General features: G+C 37.9%; 1 protein-coding gene across 3 annotated transcripts in view; it reads left to right on the forward strand.

The window, feature by feature from the left end:
- The window catches only part of PAMR1 (peptidase domain containing associated with muscle regeneration 1), a 60732-nt gene extending 33577 nt beyond the window's left edge, over nt 1-27155 (forward strand). The window contains exons 7-12 of one of the 3 annotated variants that reach the window (XM_088145778.1): nt 14994-15194; nt 16204-16416; nt 19003-19069; nt 21211-21443; nt 23998-24290; nt 25526-27155. In XM_088145778.1, coding sequence (XP_088001904.1) covers nt 14994-15194; nt 16204-16416; nt 19003-19069; nt 21211-21443; nt 23998-24290; nt 25526-26062 — 1544 coding nt within the window. In that variant the 3' untranslated portion in view covers nt 26063-27155. The remainder of the gene's footprint in view (nt 1-14993; nt 15195-16203; nt 16417-19002; nt 19070-21210; nt 21444-23997; nt 24291-25525) is intronic. The other 2 variants (XM_088145777.1, XM_007438460.3) reach the window with 2 other exon arrangements.
- Nucleotides 27156-27610: the final 455 nt, after the last annotated feature.

The raw sequence follows: 27610 nt of genomic DNA on the forward strand, positions 1-27610 counted from the left end.
ATTCAATATAAACAGTGTATCAACAGCACCAATATACCAATCACTCTGAAATCCTTCTGAAACAGCCAGGTCTTTACAAGTCTTCAGAAGCCCATGAAATGAAGGGCTAGCCCTGCGTTAAATGGCAAGTTGTTCCAGAGAAAGAGAGCTCCAACAGGCCCTGAGCCATATAGAGCATTGTGGTGATGACCAGCACTTTGAATTGCACTTAGAAACCCCCCAGCAGCCTATGCAGCAATTGTAGAAGAGGTGCTTGTGGCAATAATGAGACTGCCCCATAAGCATCTGAGCTACAGCATTTTGCCCCAGCTGGAGTTTTAGGTGGTCCTCAAGGGCAGCCTGATTTAAAGCAAGTTGCAATAATGCAAGATAAAGAATGACCGACTCAGTATCTCCTGCTCTAGGCAAGGCCACAATTGGCCCCCAAGCCACAGACAGAAAATGTATAGGACTGTTCCCTTGCGATTTTGTTCATAGGTAGCCTCAAGAGTAGGAGAAGGAACCTCAAATTGTTCTTTCATAGCCCTACTCTTCTTCCCAGGTCAGGCAATATACCTCATTAGGCCTTCAAATTCAATGGGGACAGCAGATACTGAATATGGGGGAAGGTAGCATAGTTTATCGTAAGTATAAAATGTAGCATGACTTAGCATGCAGTATATTCTAAGAGATACCATCATGATCTGGAAGATGAAATGTGTTAAAGAAGCATTCTATCATTCCTAAAACTGCTGAAAATGTCAGTCAGCAAACCTTTTTATTGGCAACAACGAAGGTCAGGCTTAGCATGATGCAGAGGGAACAGTACAAGTTTTTTAAATCTGCTACTAAATAATAGTGTGGCCTTGAATTAGATCATTCTAGATGTATTATCTCCCCATCTGTGAGGGGGAGAGGATAAGAAAGGCTTGCATTATTTTAATAGCTACTGTGATGATTAATAGGCTTCATCCATATATTTAAATATGCTATGAACAGAAATATCCTGTAGCTAATCTGAAGAAAACTGGTGTACCAGCTGTGTCCCCACCAAGAGAAATTGAACATTGTCATTCATAGCCCAGTTATACTGAGATTGGATAATTGTAGCTTACTCTGGATGAGGCTCGCTCTGAAAAATGTTCAGAAGCTTTTATTATTTCCAAGCACAGCTGCTAGAGTACAGAAAAATATGAGGAATTTTGATTGTATTATCCCAGCACAGTTTCAGCCAGAGGTTTTATTCACCTTTTGTGGTCACTCCAAACATTCTACATGGTAATATTCTTCATCCTGACATAGCCAAACTTGCCTCATTCACACATAAGGGGTCCTGGCAGTAGGTCTTCTCAGAGTGACACATACCAAAGCAATCTGAGCCATGAAGGTGATTTGATTTACGTCACCAAATCAAACTGCCTAGTGCTGGGGGAGAAAGTTGAAGTAGCCTTCTTCCCCTGTGCTGGCATGGGAACACTGAAGGTTTTCCTTGCTGGACAGTTTCAGTGAACCCACTGAAAGAGCTCAATCTTGAAGCACTTCACCCACTGTGAGGAACTTGGTATTTATCAACACTATGTTGCAGGAGTAAAGATATGCTCCTTTTTTGTTCCATGTCAGAGTTAAGTGAAAGCTGATCTTAGTAAGCACACTCTGTTTACCTCTTGTATCCTTGCCACCTCATAAAAGAACAATGCACTGGAGTGGGGGGGAAGGCTGAGGGAGCCTTTCCCAGAGCTGGTCTAGATACTCTGAAGAGCTTCCTCTACAGAGCTCCCTGAAGAAGGCTGCTTTCCAACTTCTCCCCTAGTGCAAGCTTTGCAAGAGAAGACTGAGGGGTTTCACAGTGAAGCAGTGAAGTTTCATTTCACTGTTACAAGCAAGGGGACCTGTTTGGTTCACAAAGCAGCTTTGAGGGTTGCTTCCTTCAGTCTTCACTGAAGCGAACTACCCATGTGAAGCTTCACACAGCCCTAATCAACAGACATAAGAAACACTTAAGAAACATTTAAACATTTGCAGAAGTATCTTTAAAAACATTCTAAAAGGATTGGTAAATAGCGTGAGTGTGTAAGCTTAGTAGCCATAGGCAACTGACAGAAAAGAGGGATGCTAGATGGAATGAAATACTCTGGGGAAAAAAAAGGCAGGGCTGGGTGAGATCTTGAAAGAAACACTGCATTGCCTCATTTAGTTACCAGATATGTTTTCAGGTTTTCCAGATTTTGAGGGGCTTGTTTGAAGAGAAACATTTAGGACCCTTAATGCAGCTCTCATTCCTGTGCTTCTTTCCTTCTGTAAACCACCAAGCTTTCTCTTGACATGGTCTTCAGCTCCATTAAGTTTCCTACTTTTGCCCTACCCCATAATAAAATGTGATCATTTATATCTTTATTGGCTTAGCATTATGTCTGAAGAGGGATAAGTCACAGAAAGGGAATAATGTGGGATGGAACAGTATGACCCATGGTTTATATTAGGGTAAGAAACTCCAATGAGAACTCATGGGATTTCGTCTTATTGACTGGAGATGCAGTTCAGTACTGTGCATAAATGCAGATGCACGGTCCCCTGATTTTGTTCATTTGCTAAATTTGGTTTGTTGCTTTTGTTGAATAAAGTATAGTTGACGCAAATCCTGGCTGCATGAGGATATATATAGTAACTATTGTATTTATATTACATCAAATTTAATTTTAATTTTCTGCTTAGCCACGTCTATTTCTCAACCCCTGAATACATATTACAAAGGCTAAGTGTGGGCCTTGGCCTGGAAAAGTTTACTATATGGGTTAGTATATATGAATGCATTGTACATGTGTATTTTTACCCTAATGTTAATCAAATCAATAAGTGAATTGACCAGGGTGAAATGGAAAATGTGCTATTCTTTGGACTTAATAAGACACCCCATTGTGTTCCATTGCCCTAAGGGTTTTAAAAAAGTTAAAGGCCATTGTATACCTATTTTCTATTTATTAAAAATATTATTTACTTTTCTGAGCTTTGTGACATGTAAGTTTCATACCGCACAAGGGTCACAAAGTTGTATCACACAAAGAGACTTAGAGTGTTTATTTCTGGGATGGACCAAACACATACTGTATTATAAATATTTCTCCCATGTCCACTACTAGCTCATTCTCATTCTGATCAGTCATAAAAAACAGATAGAAAATACACTGAAATAATCTCAGAATAATAGCGTTCATGAAGTCCAAAGCTTCTAAGACATTCCAACACTATCCTTGAAATCACATGTACCAGCTGTAGCTGGAAGTTTGATGGGTAGCAGAGTTAGCAATGAACCTGTAAAATCTTATGTTTATTTACCATGGCCAGCTCCAAAAATGGGGAGGGAAAGAAATGTCCTGCTTGTGGGATAAAGAAGACTGATTGCATACATGAACTTGAGGAGAATGGAAGGTGAAGAATTCAGGATTTCATTTGGTGCTCCTGATTTTGATTTGTCAAGCAGAGATTTACTAGTAGCAACCACCACAAATAGCATCTGTAATCCTACCATGAGCTCCGTGAAGAAAATACAGGGGCATCATTGTTATTACCTAGAAAGTTTACTCTCATATTCCAGCCTTCCCCAACAAGATGCCTTCCAGATGTGTTAGACAATTTCCAGCATCTCCTGCCAACATATTCAAGGCTGCCTCATTTCAGAATGTGTGCACTATGATGTTAAACTTGCATCCATCAAGGAATAATGCTTGGAATTTACCCGTATGATTAATATTGGAAACAGAGTGGGTGATGAAACGGATCTTTATTATATGTATAATGCTCATTCCACCCTTGACTTCTAAAATTAAATGAGCTAACCAAATAACTGGAAAGGTTGGTATCCAAAGACACAGCTTTCTAAAAGTCTGGAACAATGCTGATAAAGATCAAGCGGCTAGTTGTAAGCAAGAGCTTCCAAATTGCCTCCGGATGAATGCATCATAGCGGCTGACCCAAGCATACTTTCACATGGTTACTGTCTCATTCACAGAACCATAGAGCTGGAAAACATCAGGGTGGGTTCCACTTGGCTGAAAAGGCATGAAAAGATTTTCACTGCCTGTGGGATGACATCATTGTCCTAATTATTGCTGGCTAATGGGATACTTGCAGAAAAGATGCTTTGCTTAAGAAAGGGTACAAAAACAAACAGAGCTCTTGATGAAAGCCTAATGCAGAAGTTGATAGACATTGTAGCATTCAATTTCATCTTCATGGAAAGAATGCACAAATCTTACTGAACCGAGGGTGAAGGCTGATGTCCTGAAGCTGAATTCTGACACTAGGTGCATTGAGGGTGAAGACCAGCATTCCAAAGTGTGGCAGAAGGACTTTGAACATTCATTGCTGCAATCCAAACCATTTATTATCAGTGCTGAGAATGTGTTCAGAATGAACAGTGCTGCAAAAATACCTATTTTCTTCCTAAGCAGGCTACAAGCAAGCTTTCAGTGTTATTGAGGCTGTGGGTATGGGAATGATTCAGAGGTATCTAAAATGCTGTATTTTCACCTATTGCTACTCCCTTCTTCCCTGTTACATGTGCCACATTCTCCTCTTGTAGTTGTCCTACTTTCTTCCTGGCCCCAGAGTGTCCCCTCTAGCTCCTTTAAACACTTAGTACATTTTCCATCTCATTGGATATTCCACTTTTCAGTGTCTGGGGCCCTGCCTTTGGTATGACATGAGGGCAAGGGCCTAGACAATGGGGTCAAACAACCAATTTTGATGGATCTATCACTAGAAATGTTTTGATTTATTTTGGCTGTCTCTACTCTGGTGAAGGCAGCTTACAATATTTATAACATACAAACTGAATATTAAAAAAGCAGAGGTCAAATCTAACAATAAAATACATTGTAAACTCATTTAAAATTAAATGCTTGGTAAAAGACAGGCATCTTTACAGATTTTCTTAATGCTGAGAGTAGGAGTAGGAGCTGGACACAATTCCCAAGGGAATGTCTAGGGGCAACACAGAAATAGCCATCTGTCTCTACTTTAAATTATGCCCAGTTAGCAAATGGCAGTCAGTGTATATCTTCAGGGACACGCATATATGATTCCTGTACTTTGCACATTGGGTACCAGCTGCATCTTAAACATAGCTCTATGTAGAGCTCATTGTAGTTGTCAAGGCAAGATTGTAACCAAAGTATGGACAAGCATAACAAATCTGACCAGTCCAAAAAAGTCACCACTGGTGTACCACGCAAAACTCTGCATTGGTGTACTTTACTACAGCTGACACCTGCAAACCCATAATAACAAGCCAAGAGATTGCTGAGGTTACATCCCAGTGGCCTACTCCAGTGCTGGAGTCCAAGCCGAGATGGAGCCAACTGATTTTGTCTGCAAAGAACTAGGCAAATTACTCACAACCACTCATTAATAGTGGCAGATGCTTGTAGGAAGAACATCTACACAGAAATATGACCAAGAGGGAGAAAGAGGTGTGCAACTTATTTGACCCCCACAGCCTGTCAGTGTTAGGAATAAACCCTTCAGTTGATTGGGCTTAGTGTTTGTGTGACACACCAACCACACTAATGACCCAGTTAAGCACATTGTGCAAATACATCCTTTGAGTTTCCATGGCTGAGGGAGGCCTTGAAACTTGGTCTGTGCAATCCTGTTTTAACATTTTAACTAGTACATTACTGTACACAGTACTAGCCTAAGAATTAAACCTTTCATTTCCAGCCTGTATTACTTTCATATGTGTTCTCCTCAGTAAATACATTTATATAAAAATTTGCATTTATGCAAGTATTTTAAGTATTTTCTTAATATCCACACTGTAAACATATTGGTTACATTGTTGCAATATTTGAAGAAACATGAAATTCAATAAATAACTACATTGATCCTGATCTATACATTACAAGGTACAGCTCAGGACAATTTCCTCAAACTTCCCTTATTTTTAAGGCCCCTATAGGCTGTATTTCAGAGGTATAGATGGCAAACACCAACACTGAGGTCATATTGAAGATTTTTTTAAAAAGTGTGACATATCAGTTTTACTAGCAGAAGAAAGGGCAGAAAAAGAAAGTTGGATTTATTTATGGAAGGAAGCAATGAATCAGGTGTGAAAGCAATCACAATCTGAAAAAAAGGATTAATAGGAGAATGTTCAAATAGATAATAGCTAATCCAATTTTTTCAAGCTGACTGAATAAAGAAATGGCAAATTATTCAAAACTGAGTAATGTCATCCAGACATATCTGTGGAAAAAAGAATGAAAATCAGCTCTGTGTTAATGATACAATATTTAATTTAACAATTCTGATGTTCTCTCTTCATTTATTCCAGATTCTCTGAGTTCTCTAAATAGAACACAAGAGATACTAAATATAGCTCATACTAGACATATATCAGGGCATAACTATACAAAGAAAAAGAACAATAGGGATAATGATTAAATCATATTGCAATCAGCACTTGTAGATATTATACAACTCTGAGACTTATAACAATCCTCTTCTTCCTTTTCTACCGTACAGAGTTAAAATGCTTGATAAACTGATAGGTGCTAAGTGGGCTTCACAACAGCAGTCACGGTTTTTTAAAGCATCTAGACCAAAATAGTTACATCACTTCCAAAAACATGTCAGTTTATACAGAAATTGGGTTATACAGAAATTGGGTTCTGAAGGATTACTCTGCCTAGAATTTTCTGTACTATGATGGACATCTAAATTAAAATGTTACATCCCAAATCTGTTTATACAGGATTGCATCCTGTCCATATCAGGTAATTGATAGGAGAGGGGAAGAGCAATTGGAAAAAGTGAAAAGCTCTAGTGACCATAATCAGGGGTGTACCAATGATAGCAGTCACATGTAACCCACATATAGAAAGAGGCAGTCAATTGATCATGACTGATATGCATTCTCAACTCACCACTTCATAAGATAACTCCTTAATAATCAGTCTGGCCCAGATGTTTCCAGCAGAGTGTTCTGGAAGCAGTGTATCTGGTACTGTGATCAAAAGTGTTCTGCAGGCATCCATAGCAGTGTATCTGGTACTGTGATGGCAGAGGGGACTTCAACAAATCCTATAACCCTTTGGCCAGCAGATGAAATATATAAGTCAAAGATGGGAGTTGTCATCTAGCTTGTCACCTAGTTGAGGAAGAAGGTTTTCAAAATGTTAGTTTTCTTTTTTACAATATGGCCATTTTGACTCGGGATCATCCCATTTTGTCTTTTCTTGTCCATTCAAATGTCCCTTCATAAAAGTGTCTTTCATACCATTGTAAAGGTATGAAGATTTTGTCAGTGCTGAGCTCTGCCCTATATCAAAGTCTTTGTTTGGGCATGAGCTATTGTGATGTGCTTCCTTCATGGAAGGGAATTAGAGCTGCACAAAAGTATTGATGGTTAGGTTTGACTTTTGAAATATCCCCTCCTGTGGGATCAGCTCTCAAGCCATTTTCACTGAGCTGAATAAGCTAATGTGCACAATAGAACCTTAGTAGATGCTTTTTTGATGCAAAACAACTTCAGAAAGAGAAGCAGGGCAGAGGGAACGATCTGCTGGGTGCCAGCTGAGAATTCTAGGGCCTGAAGTCAAATTTAACTGGCTGTGGAAAACTGACAATTCCTTCACCATTTTTCTAATGCAGTTCTACTATTTATTTCCCATGGGACTTCAGATGCATGGTCAAAACATTCTACTTGAACACCCTGTTTCATACTGTGGTGTGAGAAGAGCTGATTTTACTTCTTGTTTCATACAAGCAGTTGTGGTAGAACATGGGCAGGGATGTGTATTTCAATGTAAACCCATCCCCAACTACACATCTAAATTTAACTGGCTTGGGGATACTAGTGCAGTTCCTCGGAAATTCAGTTATATGTGCATAACTAACTCAAAATTAAGCATGTCTTCTTTCTGCATACAACTTTATCCCTTCTTTCTCTTGAACCTCTTTCAGGATGGAGTGGCAGAGGCTTCTGCCAAGATGAACTAGGAAAGGAAGATGGTTAAAAAGCAATTTAAAATAGGTATCTTACAACAGAACATGAAACTCAGTTGCATGTGCTACAGAAACTCAAAGGGGAAAGCATCAGTCAGGTTCCGGTTCCTGGCAAGCAATTGTTCAGATAATGAAGGAAAACATCTTCATAAAGCACACAAGGTTCTAATATTAATTTCAATGTCATCTTCGCAGTTTGCTTGCATAATGCAGGAATGAAGTTAAAAAAAGAAAAAAATGATAAGCCTGCAAGGAAACTGTGCAGCATGCTGTAAGAGAAGGGAATGGGTACAATTCAGCCAGGGGCATCTGCAGAGGGAGTCAAAAAAGTCAAGAGGACAGTTGGTATTTCAGACTCCATTGGACTTTTTTGACATGCTGCCCCCAAAGATAGGTTTGATTGCCACCTTTCCTCTGGGTGAAGAGGTGCTGGAAACAGTTGCTGTTAAAGAAAATGGCAAGGCAGTGTCTCCCATTTTGCCTTTCAAGTGCAGTCTTACATTTCTCTAGATGGATGTGCTGTGAGCATATATCTTGGCAAACGTGAATCCTCTTCAGAGAAAATAAGAACTCTGGAAACATCTTAAGTCTTTATTATGTCACAAGGGATTTTGTGGATTAGACTTCATTGGGGTAGGCATGTGGGGTCTCATTAGTGAAGGCTTGCATTTATTAAGCTCTAAAATGTTTCATGTCTTTTTGTCAGTAAACTATTAGAGAACACGAGCCATGCTTTAATACTACTCAGATCAATAGGATAAGTTCATTGCAGGCAGTATAAAAGTTCTATTGATTTCAGTTTAATATAATTGGAGATAACTGTCTCTGGATTGGGTTGGGAGATCATTCTTACACTGAAGAGATAGCTCGGTAAAAATTAAAGCAGTTGGATAAGACAGAGGCTTCTCTTTACAGATGTTCTTTTTAATTCTGTCCCAATTTTTCAGCCAAGGCAATCTTTGCTCCAGTAGAAGAGAATATATGTAGTTCAGGGCTGAACTGTGGAGTCCTTGGTGCTCTCTGAGCTTGGTTGTTTGCTTGCAGACATTTCGTTAGGTAACATCATCAGTGCTAGTAAGTGTGAGGTTTGCTTCCTGTTTACAATAGCTTGCCCTGCCAGTGTTGGTGGGAGTGTGGTTTTCTCCTTGGTAGTTCCTTGATTAGGGTATTGTTTTCTGCTTGATTGTTTGTCTGGTGTTAATCCCTGCTTATCTGGGTGTGGGTTGCTGGAGACATGTTCTGGTCTTTTTGTTTCCTTCTTAGCTTTTTTATTGTCTTTTTTACATGGTGTGTAAATGAGGTTTATCTCTATATGTCTATTGATGGCTGATTTGTCTGAATGCCAAGCTTCCAGGAATTCCCTAGCGTTTTTGGATTTACTTTGGTCTAGGATGTCAGAGTTTCCCAGTTGAAACTATGGTTGAGTCTGTCCATGTGTTGTGAGATTAAGGAGTTTTCATTGTGTTTTCTGACTGCTAGTTGGTGTTCATGGATGCGCTCTGCTACTCTTCTGCCTGTCTGTCCTACATAGTGGCTGTTACAGTCCTTACACTGTATGTTGTAGATGATTCCTGTTTTTTCTTCTTGGGCTACTGGGTCCTTTGGTTTACTTAAGATGTTTTGGAAGGCTTTAGTTGGTTTGTGTGCTACAGTGATGCCATGTGGTTGTAATAGTCTGTTGGTTGTTTCTGAGATGCTTTTGACATATGATAGCGTTATCCTTTTCATAGCTTGTGTTGGTTGTGCTGTAGTGGGTTGAGCGGTCTTGCACTTTTTGATAAACCTTTTGAAAACAACACACAACCCTTCCTGGATATCGTCATCAGCAGAGAAAACAACAGCAAATTAGAAACCAAGTCTATCGAAAAACAACCCACATTAACCAAGTGCTTCATTATCAAAGTAACAACCCAACCTTCCACAAGAGGAGCTGTGTAAGAACATTATTCAGACAAGTACAAACACACTGCAGCAGCCTAGAACACTAGAAAAAGGAAACAGACCATCTATACAACATCTTCCAACAAAATGAATACCCACACAACTTTATCAAAAAGTGCTTGATCACTCAACCCACTACAGCACAACCAACACAAGCTATGAAAAGAATAACACTACCAAAGTGCAGAAAAGGGGTAAGAAATAGCAAACTAAAGGAATTAAGACCATGAGCTGAGAAAAGTTTACCCCAATCCCATTCACCATGCCCTCCCATATTTTTCTGACCTTCTACCAAGTTTTCATATCCTGCTTTTTATTCTTTAAACTTCTAGCCTCTCTCTTGTTGAAGATCTCATCAACTCTAACCACAACTTTCTCAGTCTTCCCTTTCCTCTTCATCTATTCAGTTTTTCTTCAGATGTTTGTTTGGTGATTCTGTCCTCATTCAGTCTAACCACCTCAAGTACTTCTTTTGTACTACTTACTCACTTTTGTCGGTAATCTTTCTTCAATAAGCACCTATTCATTCCTGACCATACTTATTTTTGTTTTCTTAAATAACATGCATACTGCACTCAATTTTTATGTTTCTCCTGACTTATGCAACTTTCACATAGAAAGTTGGAAGTAGCACACACTCATACACAACAATTTTAGTTCTTTAGACTAACATTCATTCATCACAACAGACCACACACTACCTGTAACCTATCAGCATTTGCACATTTTAAAATTTCTTCATCTATTTCCATTCTTTAGTGAACCTTCTATCAAGATACACAGATTCACCTACTTTCTCTAATTTTTCACAAAGTATGTATAACTTTCAATTGCTTACTCCATTTTACATGTCAAACACAACTACCTTGGTCTTGATACAGTAATTTTCAGATACCTGCTCCTCACTGCATTATATAACATTTGCTACAAATAAGTTGGGTTTTCACACATATACCTACATACTCACACACACACACCTGCCCCAACCAACACATGTACTATTCCCATTCAAGTTTACCTATAAATGCAAATGCCCATCACACATCTTACACTCTGCTCAACGCTGAAGCATTTGCTTAGTATTTCTTTTGTTTTCATGCATATTTACTTTTATCATATACCACTCTTTTCACATTCAGCAACAACTTTCTATTCCATATTTCAGAAAACACCCCATAATTCAAGCCTGTTCATTTCATCATACACTTTCTCTAAAACAACAAACATATAATAAGCTTTCTTTCTCAAATTCATATATTTCTCAGTAATCTGCTGAAAAGCAAAAGTCTGGTCTGCTTCCATAAAGCTGTGCTTCCCTTCCCAAATTTTGCTGATTGTACTTGTACTCTTGTACTCTTTTGATCACAATTCTATGAAAGTTGTTTCCAGGCATACTTAATCCCCCTGTAGCTTTTGCATTAATTCTTGCTACCATTCCCTTTGTATAGGGAACAATAACATCATTTTTCCGAATGTCAGGCACAACTACAGGCTTCACACACATACTAAACAACTCATACAGAAACTCTGTAAGTAAACCACATCCATATTTTAACATTTCTCCACTTGTACCATCTCTACTTACAGTCTTACTATATTTTAAACATCCTCACAGCATTCATGACTTCCACTTCATCATTTTTTCTTGAACATTAACAAGGTGCAGTGGTTAAAACCACTGGACTGGAAGCTAGAAGGCTTTGAGTTCTAATTCTGCCTTAGACACAAATCTGGCTGTGTGTTTTTGAGCCAGATTCTGTCATAGCCTGAGGAAGTAGGCAAGGGCAAGCCACTGCTGAAAATTATTGTCCAGAAAACTGCTTTTGGACTTGTCCATGTTGTTGCCAGGAGTCAAGACTGACTTGAACATACATGCACCAAATTCCTGACTCAAAGATGCATGCACACAAACTCATAAAGCCATGTATCATGTTTGAATTCTGCTCGGAGACATAGTACTGTTATTTCCATATAAATATCTAAAATACTTATTCCAGTATTCTTTCACTTCAATTTAATCCCAAATAATTTCACTGTTTTTTCATTTCAGTCACTGTGTGGAATTCCATTCACTCTGCATTTTCCCTGCCTTTTTAAATCTTAATAATTCCTTGCTCTCTTTGAGTACATTATTTGAAAGCTATCTTTTATATACATTATACATATCCTCATTTTTGCACCAATTAGTTTCTGACATGCATTCTTTTCTCACCCACAGCCTCTTTCACTTCATCATTCCTCTAAGCATCCTTTCTCATACTTCCAGTTAGTTCTATGGCACTGTGTGGTAAAAATATGTTCACTTCGTCTCAAGCAGCTTCCATAGGTGCTTATTGCATCTTCTAATATCTTTCTGTACAGGACTTGTACTTTTTCTTACTGCAAGAAAGAAAAATTTCACTCTGGTTTCTCTTTTTTCGTTCAGTGTCCGTTTTCTCCCAAGAACCTCTTGTACTGCTACCAAAACCTGGTTTGTCCCAAATTCAGACCCTTTCATGACTCTTGCAATCTTTACCAATTATTCCAATATTACATCATGATCAAAACAATAACACTTTTAGATTTATATTTGTTCTTTGTGTGTGTGTATGTGTGTATGAATAGAATGAATAGAGTTATAGTTAAGCCATGTGCTTGAAACAGGCAGACCTTTTTCTAAACAGATAGTCACCAGTCACCATTTTCATTCATTGTGGGTCTCCAAATGGCCCAATCACTTTTTCTGTACTCTCTCAACTTGTTCCACCCATTTGTTCATGTAACCTAACAGAATAATCAGACTACCTTTATTCAAACCTACTACATCCCTCCTCTTTCTATTAAGATTCATAGATAAATAGCGTATCTATATTTCCTTCCATTCCTTTGTTAACTCATACTCTCTACAATTTATATTACATCACTTACATTCCAGGTCATAATCTTTCATATGTCATGGTGAAGATTCTACTTATTATACAATGTTTTAATAGGGCAACAGAACAATGCCTTAGCTCAGTGTACTGTGCTGAAAACTATTTCTGGCATGTGGTTGCTCCATCATCTGTCACTGGGATGTTTTAGCTTAACAAAGGAAAGATTACTTGAATAATTTGAAGCCCCTGGTCATTCACTATTTCATATTCTATATACCATACAATCAAAGGGAAGTGTTTAAATCTCACCAGTTTTCATGGGAGCAGAATGTATACAAAAATCAAAGAGAGGGAGAAGAACCCCACTTTTTCTAAATCACCTCAAAGATTCATTTAACTGCAGAAGTTAGTTTTTGAATCTCAGGGATATGATCACTATCATATAATAATCTAATAAGTAATTCACTTTTTTTTAAATCTCTGCTACTGTTGGGGTACCTGGCATTTAACTGAAATCTCTGAGTAGAGAAAGAGAACCATGGTACAAGTAATAGCTTGGTTACCCACATACTCATAGGCATCTGGTTCAAATCTCAGTAACGAAAAAATGAGGGAACATTTGTCATGATGCAAACTCTATTTTTCTATAGGTAGTCTTTGTTTAGCAACTGCAATTGGTTCTCATGACTTGGTCATTCAGCGAAGCAGTCACTAAGTGAAAATCATGTAACCACGACTGTGCTTATGATTTTACTTCAGCTTTCCTCTGCTTCTTGCTACTTCCTCCAGCTGAACTGAGGCTCTCTCTTTCTCTTTGAGGACATCTTGATATGGGGTAAATAAGTGAAAATAAGAGCAGGTTATGCACATGTTGCCATTAATCTGTATGTTGACACTTAATTTAGAATTTGCAGGACAGATACCAAAGAACAAGAACACTAAAGGATATGCCAGGATGGTAATAAATCTTGAAAAAGATTTATTAAGAAATTGTCCCTGAATATACTTACAGCCTCAGAAGGATACAACCCCAAACAGCCAGGTGAGCCCAAATGGTGAAGGTTTCTGGAACTCAACTCATAAGGAAGCCAGGTAAAAGGGCAAATTATATAGCCCTTTTTCCCCACTCCCCTGTCCTTTGGAATGCTCACCCCAGCGCTGGGATAATTAGCAAGAAGAGAATTGATGCTTGTATTTACATTCATTGGAGAGGAAGGGATAATAAGAGAGTAAGCAGGCACATAATGGGGAACATATTTCAAAAGGAATGCACTAGTGCTGGATGTTTTCCTCGCCGGCTCAGCACAAGCCACAGGAGGCAAAAGAAAGCCTTTAATGTGAAACTGATTAGGGTCTTGCCAGTTTCAGGCAGCGGCTACAAGCTGGAGGGTTCAAATCAACTAATTAAGGTTACAGAGCTGAGCTTGTTAACTGTGGTTAGCACTTTTTAGGGAAGTACTGTGCAGCAGAGAAAAGCAGCTCAGGAAAAGATAGCTTGTTTAGGCAATCTCTCTGCTCTGCAGTGGGGGGAGGGGAAATGGGTCAGACACAGGACAGGGTGATACCATACTAACTGACTGTAATGGCGAACACATGATTGAGAGAGAGAGATGCTGCAAAGATTTTAAATGCAGGGATTGGTTGCAAAGTTGCTTTTTTATCATGATCATAATTGCAAACAGTCACTGTCCAAACCAGTCACTAAATGAGGACTACTTGTACTTGCATCCTAATGTATACAAGTACATAAAAACAAGGTCTTTATTAATACATTAATAAGTTTGAGTTTTTTAATGTTTTATGAAATATCAGCCTATTTTATCTATCAAGCTGTTTTATTTTATGCCAAACCTTTTGATTACATCTGTACTTTGCCATTCAAGTGTTTTGGCTGGAATAAACATGGCAATATATACATACTGTAAGTACATAAGCTACAAGGTTTGCAGTGTGACATTCTGATACACATTTCATCATTTCCCATCACCTTCCCTGCAGACACTTATGCACATACTGGCATATTTATGCTTTCAGTCATGTCCTGATACAATGACCTATCAAAATATGAAAAACACGACAGCACCTATGGAACACTTTTTAGTTGTCTGTATTAGTTTCATTTTCTTATTTTTGTTTGTCTCTTGTAACTCTTATACTGTAATGTTTTAAAGACCTTCTTACTAATCCTAAAACAGTCCTGTTTTTGTAATAAAGTGGATTTTTTTGAAATATCTGAACTGTCAGTGGTGATGTGTAGGACTCCAGGTAATCCTGCTCATGGTTTTGTGGAAGGAGATGACTTTAAATACGGGTCCCAGGTTTACTTCAAATGCAACACAGGTTATATCTTAAAAGGCAGCCACGTTGCTTACTGTCAACTAAACGGGAGCTGGTCCACACACCATCCTGGATGTGGTAAGGATTCTTTATCTTTCTTCCCCTGCTTCAATTTTTTTATTTTCCAGAAATTACTAAGCAAATAAACAGCAAAAATGTATTTTGAAATTAACATATTGGTGGTCTGGCATAAAATTTAATTTTGATAAATCTTACATTGATATTCATGGTACTCTATGGAAAAGCCTCCCTTTTGCAGGCATTGGCTTCTAGTTTTGATGGCTAGGAGAGGCACCTGCTGTTGAGCCTTGCCTGTGTGGGCAGGAAGCAGAAAGACATTGCAGCCTATCAGCCTTCTGGATCAAAGGTCCATGTATCCACAGAAGGGCTCTCTGTATGGACAGAAGGGAGACCTTTGGATCTAGGATATGGCAAATGTGTGTGTTTTTTCCCCTTGTTCTCCTCAGCTTTCCTCAATTCAAGTTAAATTAAATCTTAGTCAAACAGTATTAAATAGAATGAGTGCTTTATGATTATTGCAATTTGATGGATGAACGAATAGAAAATTTGTTCCTAAGTTCAGGCAACATTTTCATTTTCAAAATGAAACACAGGTATATGTATTTATTTGTTTAGTAAATATAGGATTTGTAGCCTCCTTTTCAAAGCGGGCTTTCTTAAGGCACCACACAGTCCAAACGTTCTAAAATTATTACTAAAAAATCCAAAACTATAGATTAAAACTGCAGCAAAGAATTAATTAGTAAAAAATATCACAACATAGATTTGGAGTTCACCTATTGGAGGAACAATAGTGTAGAAATAAATTAAATAAATAAAAATAACATCTAGAATATGATGATCCAAGAGAACAAAAGCTTGAAAGTAGCTTCTTTGTACTAATGTGAATGCAGAGACATTTTAACAGATCTAATGGCTGATTGGTTTAGTGTTAAATGCCTAATTTAAGTTTAATGACAAAAGAAAAGTTGATTGTATTTTTTGATTAGTAAAGGATTGAATTATGTGATGTTCAACAAAACATTCTACTTTGGATAACAACAACAACAACCATTTGTATTACTAGTCATGGAAGACAGAAACTGCTCTGATCCTGGTGCTCCATTCAATGGGTACAGGAAACTGATGGATGATACTGCCCTGGTTAATGGTCATTATGCAAAAATTGGAACAGTAATTACATTCTTTTGCAATAATACCTATACGCTCAGTGGTAATGAAAAGAGGACCTGCAAAGACAATGGCGAATGGTCAGGGAAACAGCCAATCTGTATAAAAGGTAATTGATAACATCACTTCAACTTAATACTTGTAATGCTTTTTTATCTATATACTATGGTGCCTATTGTACCCATGGAACCTCTGTTGATTCCCACCTACCCCATCTAATTCCTTTCATACTCCTTTAATTAACAACAAATTAGCAGGAAGCTGGACTGCTATAAAATACATTGATAATCTCTCGCACCTCCTCTCTATTCAAGTATAGATCTGGATCCAAACTTTGCCCCCACAGACATTTACTGATAAACTGGTTTGCCAAGAAAAAAAAAACAGTGGTTACCTGGAGTTGGTTGTGAACATCTTAGAAGATGAGGAGGGATGGCAGTGAACAATTGCACCCATTTACCTTCTTAAAAAAGGATTCTGAGTACCATTCAAAATAATTGTCATAGGTAGGGTAAATTCCACCCATGGCAATCATTTTCTAAGAGCATCAGTGACACATTCTCCAAATTTTACATATGCCCAGCAACCCAAATAGATCGCCAACTTGTTGTATGCATATTATAAGCTGCATTCTAACAAATGCGAATGCCAGGACTATTGGCACCTGATACACAGGCAGGTAATTTTTCCAGTCCTCTTTATAATCTCTGACAATAAACTAAATTGAGTAGAGCTTATTAAAGTTAGAATCCAATTATCTGGAAAGTACCTGATTGTCTACTGCTGGTTCTGGGTTCTCTAACAATTATCCCCATGGAAAACTTGCTTGGCTCCTGCCCAGCTTTCTACCCCATTTGTCTTCTTATTTCAAAAGAAATTAAAAATGAAAAGCTGATACACTACAAAACAAAGCGCTGCCCTTCATTATCATCTTTATTTCCCAAAATGCCTTGAAAGCACTGTGCAGCTTTGCTGATAAATATGTCTACCTGCCCAGAAAAAAAGTCTTGGCTAAACTATAATATAATATAATATAATATAATATAATATAATATAATATAATATAATATAATATAATATAATATAATATAATATAATATAATATAATATAATATAATATGGAGGTGTAATGATCTGCAGCAATCAATTCCCTGATCCAAACTAGGTTTTAAGGAACACTTCTTTACAGCCAGTCCAGACTGGGGAACTAACCAAGGAGGAGAAACTAGCCAGAAAAAAAAGGGAGGGAGCCAATAGTAAGAAAAAGTGGAGAATCTGGGCTTTGCACTCTATCTCCCCTGGCAGCAATTTGTGGAATAGACAAGGCAACTTAGCAGCTATTTTTCAAAAACTACTACAACTTGTGCTCAAAATTGTGAATGTCCCCATCAGGCCAAAGAAGTTAAGAAAACTGTCCTATTGTATAGAAGTGGGGCCTAATGCTTCATCGGCCTCATCATAATGATACTTTTTTTTCCCCCTCTGACTTACTGGAGGAGCTGATTTAAGGAATTATTAAGCTAAAGCTGGACGTACAGAAAAACTTTTCTTGATTATAGAAACTAGGACAGTAACCAACTGCAGATTCAGGCTCTAATTCACATTTTCATAGGTTTGATATTAAACAGGTTGGAGGCGGCCGAAATCTTTATTTTTTGGAAGAGTCTAGATAATTTCTATGAAAATGGGGAGGAAAATAAAAACAGTTGAAAAACGTCAATGAAATAGCATATGGCATAAAAATGGATAACCATTTCAACTCTAGTTTTCAGATTGATATGGACTATTCCTTCTATAATTTTGCATAATCATGTCAGAACTACTACCCTCAGGGGCATGTATAGCAAACCAGGATCAAAATGACAAGATGTGTGTTGTGACATCCTGACACTAGATCTATCATGATGATGCAAGTACAAGAGGACAGAGTTTGAGTCATGTCACCCCACATGTTTTGCCACTGCCCCTCCCCCCTTGCCTCTCTATAGATACTCATTACTACCCTATTTTTCTTGATATTAACTTTAGGCCACTTGAGCTCCTCAAGCAGACCCAAGATAGAAATCTAATAAATACAATGTTGAAATCTTTCACAACCATATAGTGGCTGGTCTTGCATTAAAATGAATTAATATTGTGTTTAATTCTTAATTTCATAATGGTTCATCTATTATCTGTTTCTGCTCTCATTTATTAAGCATGAAATGTGAAGATAGAAATCAAATTTGAGAAGGAAGGAATGAAGTTTGTGGGACTATTAATGACCTCATGTCTCATCCAAAATATAACAGGGTCTCTCTAATACTCTTCCTCCTAATAGTGGACATGTATGATCTATGGACCAGTTGCATGATTACTACCAGGCTGTAATTAGGTAAAAGTAGGGTATAATTATGCAGTTCCAACTGAGATATGTGGAACTTCTGAGTAGAGAAGCAGTGGATTGCATCATTTCAGTGGTTTGTGAAATGCAGCCATCTAAATCTTAGGCTTATTTGCAATATTTTAAGAAAACAAATAAAAATTACCCTTAAAAAACCTATGCAGTAGCTATCTTTTAACAAACTGCTTGTTCTTCATCTTAATTTATTTCTGTTAGTGCCAGGAAAGGATGGATAGAGATACAAACCATAAATTTGAGCTTGGAACATGAAAAAGGATTGTGCAACATTGTATAGTATTTTTTTTTTTTTAGCCTGCAGAGAACCAAAGATCTCTGACCTGGTGAGACAGAAAGTACTCCCAATACAAGTACAGTCAAGGTAAGATTGCAATGCCTTATGTTAATGAAAAATGCTGTTGCTTGTCCTTGTGCCTCTGTGCCTGGTTGTGCAAACATTATCTGGGAAAAAAATGCATAAACTGGACCAGTTATTCTGGAAATAAAAATTGCTAATTTGGTAGAAGTCTATTAGGTGGAAATTTATAAGCCAGCATGGTCACCCAAGAGATAATATATAAACACCCACAAGCAATTATATTAGCTGATGTAACATTTAATGCAATTTCTGACAGTCTATCCCAGTACATTATAATGGACTACAGACACAGATGAGCAAATCTTAATTTATGGAAAGATAAGAAAGAAAAATTGTCTATGGAAGCTTCAAGACAGGTGTGATAAGAACAGTCAAAATAAGTACCGTATAACTCTTGCTGCTCCAGTGATTACACAGAATGGAAGATATTCATGAACTCATCACACATAGGCATCTGCAGGGGGAGGGGTGGTAAATGACAAAATGTATGTCATGAAGTTGTTATGAAACCTCTGCCCCTTATATTCTTGGGTGTGACATTGCAACAAAACAGCAAATGGCAAAACTTGTATCATGATATCACTATGCACATTTCATCATTTTGGTATCATAGTAAGAACTGACATCTATGTCATCCTGTAGAATAATGAGCTATTCCATCTTTTTGTACAAAGTCCCATTTGTCTGATCTCTACTGGGGCTTATCCAAAATATAAATCTTCTTTCCAAACCTCAGCACTTATTTGTTTAGTATAACACTTAGCTAGCCTTGACTGATCTAGCAAGCTAAGCAGAACATCATGAGTACTTGAATGAAGGACCAGGTTATAGGCTAGACTAGGATGTCAATTATTGCTACTTCCATATTGTTGCCAAGAAAAAATTATGGGCATATCCATGAAATCAGTTTGAGTCAACCTTGATTTGAGGGAGATTTTACTTTTTGATATTAGAATGCTGACCTTAGCATAATTAGATATAAATAAATATCTCATCAAAAGCAGCATAAACACAGCAAGGAACAAAACTAGCATTTTCCTAAATTAAGAACACATATTTGAACAGTTATTACATGAAAGGTATGCAGTACTGTAGTACTAAATTATATAAGCATAACACAAGAGCTGCTCTCTGCAATTCTAAAATTCCTAGCATTGTGTAATTTTTTTTTTAGATTCAGTTATGCTTTATTATAGCTTCCGCACATTAAAAATATGCACAGAGGGGAGAGTTGCATGTGTGAGAAAATCCTCCCCTTTATTTATCCACATACAAGGATGGGCTGAAATGCCATGAGAAATCTTGTGTTGTGCAAAAATTTCAGAACATTTTCCTATCTGTCTGTCTGTTTATCTATCTATTTATTTTCATATTCTCCATACTGAGAGAGAGAGAGATTCATTCTCTCCTTAGTTTCCATTGCTGTTATTAACAATCACTTGGCAAGTGCTTCAGTGTTTTTTTTTTTCAATGAATCTTTTGCAAAAAGAGATCATACTCACTTTGCAAAATAGTCTAAAGTCTGTTAAAGTCAGCCTGGAAAGTAAAGTGAATCAGATTATTGGTATATATGCCTAAGTATATTTTTACTAGTGAAACTCCAAGACATCAGACACATCCTCTTCTCAACCAGGCTAGCTGGAAAGACAATGGACTGAAGTTGGAATTACCTGCTTATATATTCTACCATTAAACCTTGCTCCTTCCTTAATCATATTTGGAGAGGAAGATACTGAGTTTTATTAACAGTCTAGAAAGTCTGGAATGGTCCCATGGGCTGTAAAGTTTCACAGGATTATAACCTAAAATGTTAGTTTATTTGTAATAATGCTTTACAGGTAGTCCCCTGGTTAAGAATGCCCAGTTTAAGGACGACGCATAGTTAAGAACAGAGCCTATTGTAGCAAAATTCAAGTTAAATACACAATGATTCGAGTTAATTACACAATACTACTTATACAGTATAGTTCTGTAATAATACTGTTCTGGATTAATACAAATTTGACTTAAGGACAGACCTTGGGAATGGAACTCATTCTTAAATTGGGACTAACTGTATTCCAAACTGTTACTTAATACTGTGAATACTGTAAAAAGGTTTTGGCTTGTTGGTTATAATTCCATGTTCTCTATAAACCAAACAGGGAGACTCCCTTGCATCAACTTTATTCATCCAGATTTAGCAAACAGAAGTTGGAGGCGTATCCAACCAAAAAACCCTCACTACCATTTGGAGAATTGCCTCCAGGCTTCCACCATCTTCACACACAGCTGCAGTATGACTGTATATCTCCTTTTTACCATCGCCTGGGAAGCAGCCGAAGAACCTGTCTGAAAACAGGGAAATGGAGTGGGAGGGCCCCTTCGTGCATTCCAAGTAAGATTGTGCTTATCAGACATACAACATTACGCAACACTGCCATGCCAATATAAAGGATAATATTGCTTTTCATATGCTTTTAACCATTCCTCCTTGGCCTGTCAGTCTCTAAATGAAAATTGATTGAGGAACAGATTGTTCAAGTCTAGGGAATTTATGTACAATTCTTTGTGATGAGGCGTGTTATACAATTAGTTGCAAAGATTTCTCTTTGCAACTAATCAGTGATTAGGCTTTCTTAAATGAAGTAGATGAATGCGACTTGTGGGCCAGGAAATAGAACTATTATTTAAGTATGCACACAAGCCAATAAACACTGCTTCCTTCCAAGTTTGGGGGAAGCAGAGGGCTGCTTCTGTTATTTCTATTCAGTGTTCCCTTATGCAACTTAGAACATGAGGATATCCTTCAAAGATCTTCAACTGGAGGAACATAACTGCTCAAAGATCTTTACCCGAAAGGATGTATTAATAATAGCAACAACATTCAGATTTGAAAGGAATAGAAATCGAAAAACCTTCAGCCAATTGTGAGACAGATCAAGGCCCATTCAACTCTCTCAGTGGGATTTACTTTTTGCTCAGCTAACAAGCCTTCTTTGCCAATCCAACATATTTTGGAAGCAAAAAAGCTTGTTCCTGTGAAAAAGGAAAGGTCATTGGCATTGGGGAAGGTTGATTGGAAATGAGGCCAAAACAGGCCTTATCCTTAAGTGGAATACACAGGAATGTCACTTCCTGCTACAATTCTTAGAATTTATAGTTTCAAATGTTTTAGAAAAAGAGAATTTGTATTTCTTCATCTCCATTGTCTTGGAGACAGATGATGATGATGATGTCGTCATTTCCACAAAATGTCACTATTTTTTTCAAAAGAAAGGGAGGCAGATTGATTATTTTTGCAAATTTTCCAGCACTTGGAAAGATTTGAGGGTTCTTTTTAATGAATATAAGAATGTTTCACCAGCAGTGAGTGTCAACTGTGGCAAACCGAAGGAATCACTCACCAGAAGATAACCATTGATCAACATACATATTAATAAGCAAAAATAATATTGAGCCCAATTCAACAAAGATTAAACATCTTTAATTTTCATTGATTTAAAAAGGAGACATTTAAGCTTGTTCTTGCCTCTCACACAGAAATCATGGGATTTTAAGGTATTAACTCTGGCTGGATTAATGTTAAACACAAATAATAACTAATTCTTAAGAATTTGATTACTAATTCTCTTCCCTCTGGATATATGAGTTTATTGTGTAAACATTCATTTATATTGGTCTGTACAGTATCATGCAAATAAACTGTCTATGAGAATGGAAAAAGGCTCTATTTCCTGGAGGTTAGAAGTTTGACAACCCATAAAATATACAGAATACACGTAGCCCTTGACTTACAACCATTCATTCAGTGACTGTTCAAAGTTATGACGGTGCTGAAAAAAATGGACTTACGACTGGTCCCCAAAGTTACAGCTGTTGCAGTGCCCTCGCAGTCATGTGATCAAAATTTGGGCACTTGGAAGCCTACCCGCATTTACAACCATAGGGGTGCTCCCCCACCCACCTATCTCCCCATTTCTGCCCTTTTGGCCACCTCTGCCCTTTTGGCCACACAGCAGCCAGGCCGGGCATGCCTTGTCAGCAGCGGAAGCAAGAAGACGATGAAGGTTAGCAGGGGCAGCACAGCACAGTATGGCAGGGTCTCGGAGTGCATGGTGGTGAGGGCAACTGCAGCTGGGACTGGGCTGGGAAAGCTGTGGCTTCCTAAGGTGTGGCAAGTAGCCCTAGAGCTGTGTGGTTCTGGGGCTGCTTGCTGCCCTGCAAGGCAGGGTGCAGGTCAAGCAAAAGGGTAGAGATGGAGGAGATAGGCGGGTGGGGGGATTTGGAGGCAGTCCCTTACCTTACTGAGGGACAAAGCCTGGAATGGCTTGGATTGGGGTGGGTCCTTGGCTGACGACCAGTGAAATTTGCTTAATGATGGCAACAGGGATTGCTGGGATTGCCATCGCTAAGTGATGCAATCACATGACATCTCACTTTACGACCGCATCGCTTAGCAACAGAAATTCTGGTCCCAATTGTGGTTGTAAGTTGAGGACTACCTGTAGGCTTTTCTGTCATTAATGTGACCACTTCCCCTATCTTCAATAAAGCTAAGGCCATCTTTTTGTTTTATTTATTGTTAAGCTTCTATCCCATTTTTCTATCTAAACGCTCAAAGAGGCTTTCTCATCTTTTAGAACATGGCTTAAAATGTGGCTTTAAAATCTGTTTTGGGAAGTCCTGAATATTTCATTAGGCTAAGAATATAATACACAATTTGCCAAAGAAAGAAAGAAATCCAGGAAGGAGGCTGGGTGGATAGAATTGGATAGCATTTAGAAAGCCAACAGATATATTTTACATAGTGTAATTAGACTGCAAGGTAAAATTTGCCTTGGACTCAGGTAGCTTTTGTTTAGTTGTTAATAAATTATTAATAAGATTGATTTTATATACTTTGTTTTATTAATTAAAAAACATTTTTCTTCTCCCTCCCCTTTTGGCAGTCTGTGGGAAGATAGAAAACACTACACTTCACAAGTCATCCACAACCAGATGGCCATGGCAAGCAGCCATCTATCGGAGACCTAATGGGGTGAAGTTTCCCAGTCACAGAAAAGGGACTTGGATACTGATTTGCAGTGGGGCTTTGCTGAATGAACGCACGGTGGTTGTGGCTGCACACTGTGTCACCAATCTGGGGAAGGTCACTGTTCTCAAAACAGCAGACATCAGAGTTGTTCTTGGCAAGTTCTACAGAGATGATGATAGAGATGAGAAGATCATACAGAATCTACGGGTGAGTTGAGTCTTTGGGATGAGTAGATAAGTGCTAAGGCCTTAAGTAAACCTGAGCTCTGTGTAGGAAAGGACTTTGCGTGTGTGTGTGTGCATGTGCGCGCGCTGTGGATGGGGAGGCTTTACAATAGATATAAATAATTGAAAAGGGATATGCAGCTACTTATGCCTGGGAGCTGCACTGGCTTAAGAATGGCATGGTGGGAGCTACACTCCAAAAAGTAGTGAATGAAACAAAGACAACAACTAAGCTTCATTGATATTTCTATTTCCCTGAAATTAAACACAGTACCTATGATCCCTTTCAACTCGGGTATTTAATAATTTTACTTTCTTGTTCCATTAAAACTATATTTTGGTAACCACTTTTAGAGGCTTCTGGTTAGCCATGCCTAAGGGGTTACTTGCAGCCTGGAGCTCTCAGGTTGGGCACTTAGAAGTAAGCCATACTGAAGTCACTAGAACTAATTGCAGTTAATAGGCTGAGATGGGAGTATCTGTAGCCAATTGTTTATGATAACAAAGATCGATATTCACCTTTACTGTTGATTTCTTATTAATTTTTTTCTTGTATTAAAAAAAGTGCTTTGAAGGCTCTAGCAGACAAATTAATTTTAAACAAACGGGTCAATAAACTCCCATCACACCTAGATTCCACTGATGTCATCAGCCCCAATAGGTAGACCAGGAAATCAACTCTCCAGAAAGGCTAAAACTACTTGTATTGAGATTGGCTATAAAAACAGACTCTTGCAATCTGATTGTTCTATGCCTCCTCCTCATAGCTCAGTGAATTAGGGAAGCATCTGCTTAAGTCACTTTGGAATATTATCTTATTCTGGACTTCAAAAATGCTTTACCCCCTTTACCTGGGCAACAGATGCTGCATTTTTCCATCAAGGTAATTTTCCTTATTCTCTACACTTGAGTATTGTCAGGTTTGCAGTCCTTTGATTTCTGATTTAATACTGCAACCTACGGTTAGATCATTCTCAACCCACCTTCCTCAATCCAAGGCTTTCCAATTGCCTTGGGAACCCAACTCCTGGAATTCCCATGGCTATATTCCAAGATATCCATGGCTTGAAGAAGGCTGTTATAACTAATGGTAACAGTCAGTAGGAAAAATAATGACTGCTAGAGATGATTTGGAATTTCATATGCAATATAAAAATGAATAGGATAAAATATATATAACATGTGAATTCTTATACTGCTGTTCTGGATTTCTCCTAGATTTCAGCCATTATAGTTCACCCAAATTACGACCCTATATTGCTTGATTCTGACATAGCTATCATTAAGCTCCTGGACAAAGCCAAGATCAGCAGCCATGTCCAACCCATATGCCTGGCATCCATACGTGATATTGATCCTCCTACAGATGATCTGCAAATAGTCATCACTGGTTGGAAGATCCTGACAGATGTTACAGACCCAAACTACAAGAACGACACAATTCGTAGGGGGACTGTTCAGATAGTGGACTCTCTTCTGTGTGAGCAGCAATATGAGGAACATGGAATCCAGGTCAGTGTCACTGACAGTATGTTTTGTGCCAAGCAGCACCCAACAGCAGTTTCTAACATCTGCCCATATGAGACTGGAGGGATTGCAGCAATACCTTTGCCAGGAAAATCTTCTCCCGAGTTAACTTGGCATCTCATGGGTTTAGTGAGCTGGGGCTATGACAAAACATGCAGCCTAGAACTTTACACTGGCTACACCCGAGCAATTCCTTTCAAAGACTGGATTGAGAAGAACATGAAATGAAATGTTTAGCCCAAAACTGGTTTCTGGAAAGATAAATATATTGGTTCCTCTCTCTGATACTTCAGGTTTCTCATCCACTGATGGACAATTTCTGGGATGAAGCTAGAGCAGGGCCCTTAGTAATTTGCCATAGTCTAGCTATTCAGTGAGGCCAGATGATTTGTACCAGAAGCTCTGAACATGACACATTATCTTGTCTCAGATTTCCCCTTTCTTCTGGTAGGAACAAAGTATTTACATTATGGACACAGTACCAAAAAAACCATGATGGCCAGAAATACTGTATGCAGTCTGTTTTAACACTTATCTGAATAAAAAGATTGGAAGGTATTTGCACAAGTCTAAGAAAGATGAGACAGTGGCAAGGGATTATTAAGAAGCTGGATGAGTTTATTATGGACTAATTTGGTTTGTTTTGGCATATTTTATATTGTATTCTTTTCCCTCCTAAATACTTTACACATTCAAATAACAAAGGTTTGTCTTAAACCTGCAAACCAAATTTGATCATTGATCCATCTCAATCTATTTCCCATCTATTGTGTTCCATTTTTTTAAAAAAAATATATAGCTAGAACTAGAAAATGTAGAATAGTAATACATTTATGAATGGTCTAATTCAGCACTTGTCATACGTTCTGTGTCCAGGGATCTCTTTTCTCATTGACTTAACTGTCAAGACATATGTGTGTTTCCATCACAGAACTTCTGAAAATGGATAGATTCTGTGCTTAGGAAAATGCATTCGATACAAGCAGAATGTAAGCTATGTCTTCTGAATTTCTATGTCTCTTGAGTTCTCCAGCATCCTCCAGAAGCACTTTGAAAACAGTTGCTGTAATCCAAATAATAAATCTTCCACCAAAAGAAGGAACTAAAGTGTACTTTTGTTGTAGCAATTACAGTACAAAAATATGTTTTGTCAATCTTCTCCAGGCATGCAGTGATGTGGTGAGTATGCAGCCTGAAATTATTTTACGAAAATGTTATAAAATGCTGGAATTCTAAAAGTAATTCAAGGATTTAGTGTTATTAGCCAGTGTTATAGAATAAGATCTACACATGCATTCACCAGTTTGAACAGTTCTTTCTAGCTTAATTTTCCTTGAAAATAATGGCACAAGCAAATTAGAAATAAAATACAGTTCAATTTATTAAAAACAACAGACTTATTGAAATACATTATTACCTCAAGCAAAGCTCACTGATATCACAAAAACAAAGCAGGAACTCATTATAATAAAGCCCAACAGTAGGATGACTTTCCCATTCTGAATCTTCAATGTAAACCTGTCTCTTGGATTTCAGAAATCAGAGGCCCCATTTCTCAACCTTGTGCACTTAAATTGTGCATACTTCACTGACTATTTGGTATTGGCTTATTCTTCCTAAATTATTCACACTCTCTCAACCTACATAAATTACTTTTCAAGTTTCCAGGAAATACTTTCTTCCAAAAATTGCCTTATTCACATAACCACAAAGCCCAACTATCTGTTGCAAAGTTAGGCGTTTCCCTGTTTTTACCATCTCTCATTAACCACAGAG

The sequence above is a fragment of the Python bivittatus genome, unplaced genomic scaffold, assembly GCF_059951505.1.
Source record: "Python bivittatus isolate LINGU-HERP-01145 unplaced genomic scaffold, Pbiv_v1 ctg000480_np1212, whole genome shotgun sequence".
NCBI classification, from domain to species: Eukaryota; Metazoa; Chordata; class Lepidosauria; order Squamata; family Pythonidae; genus Python; species Python bivittatus.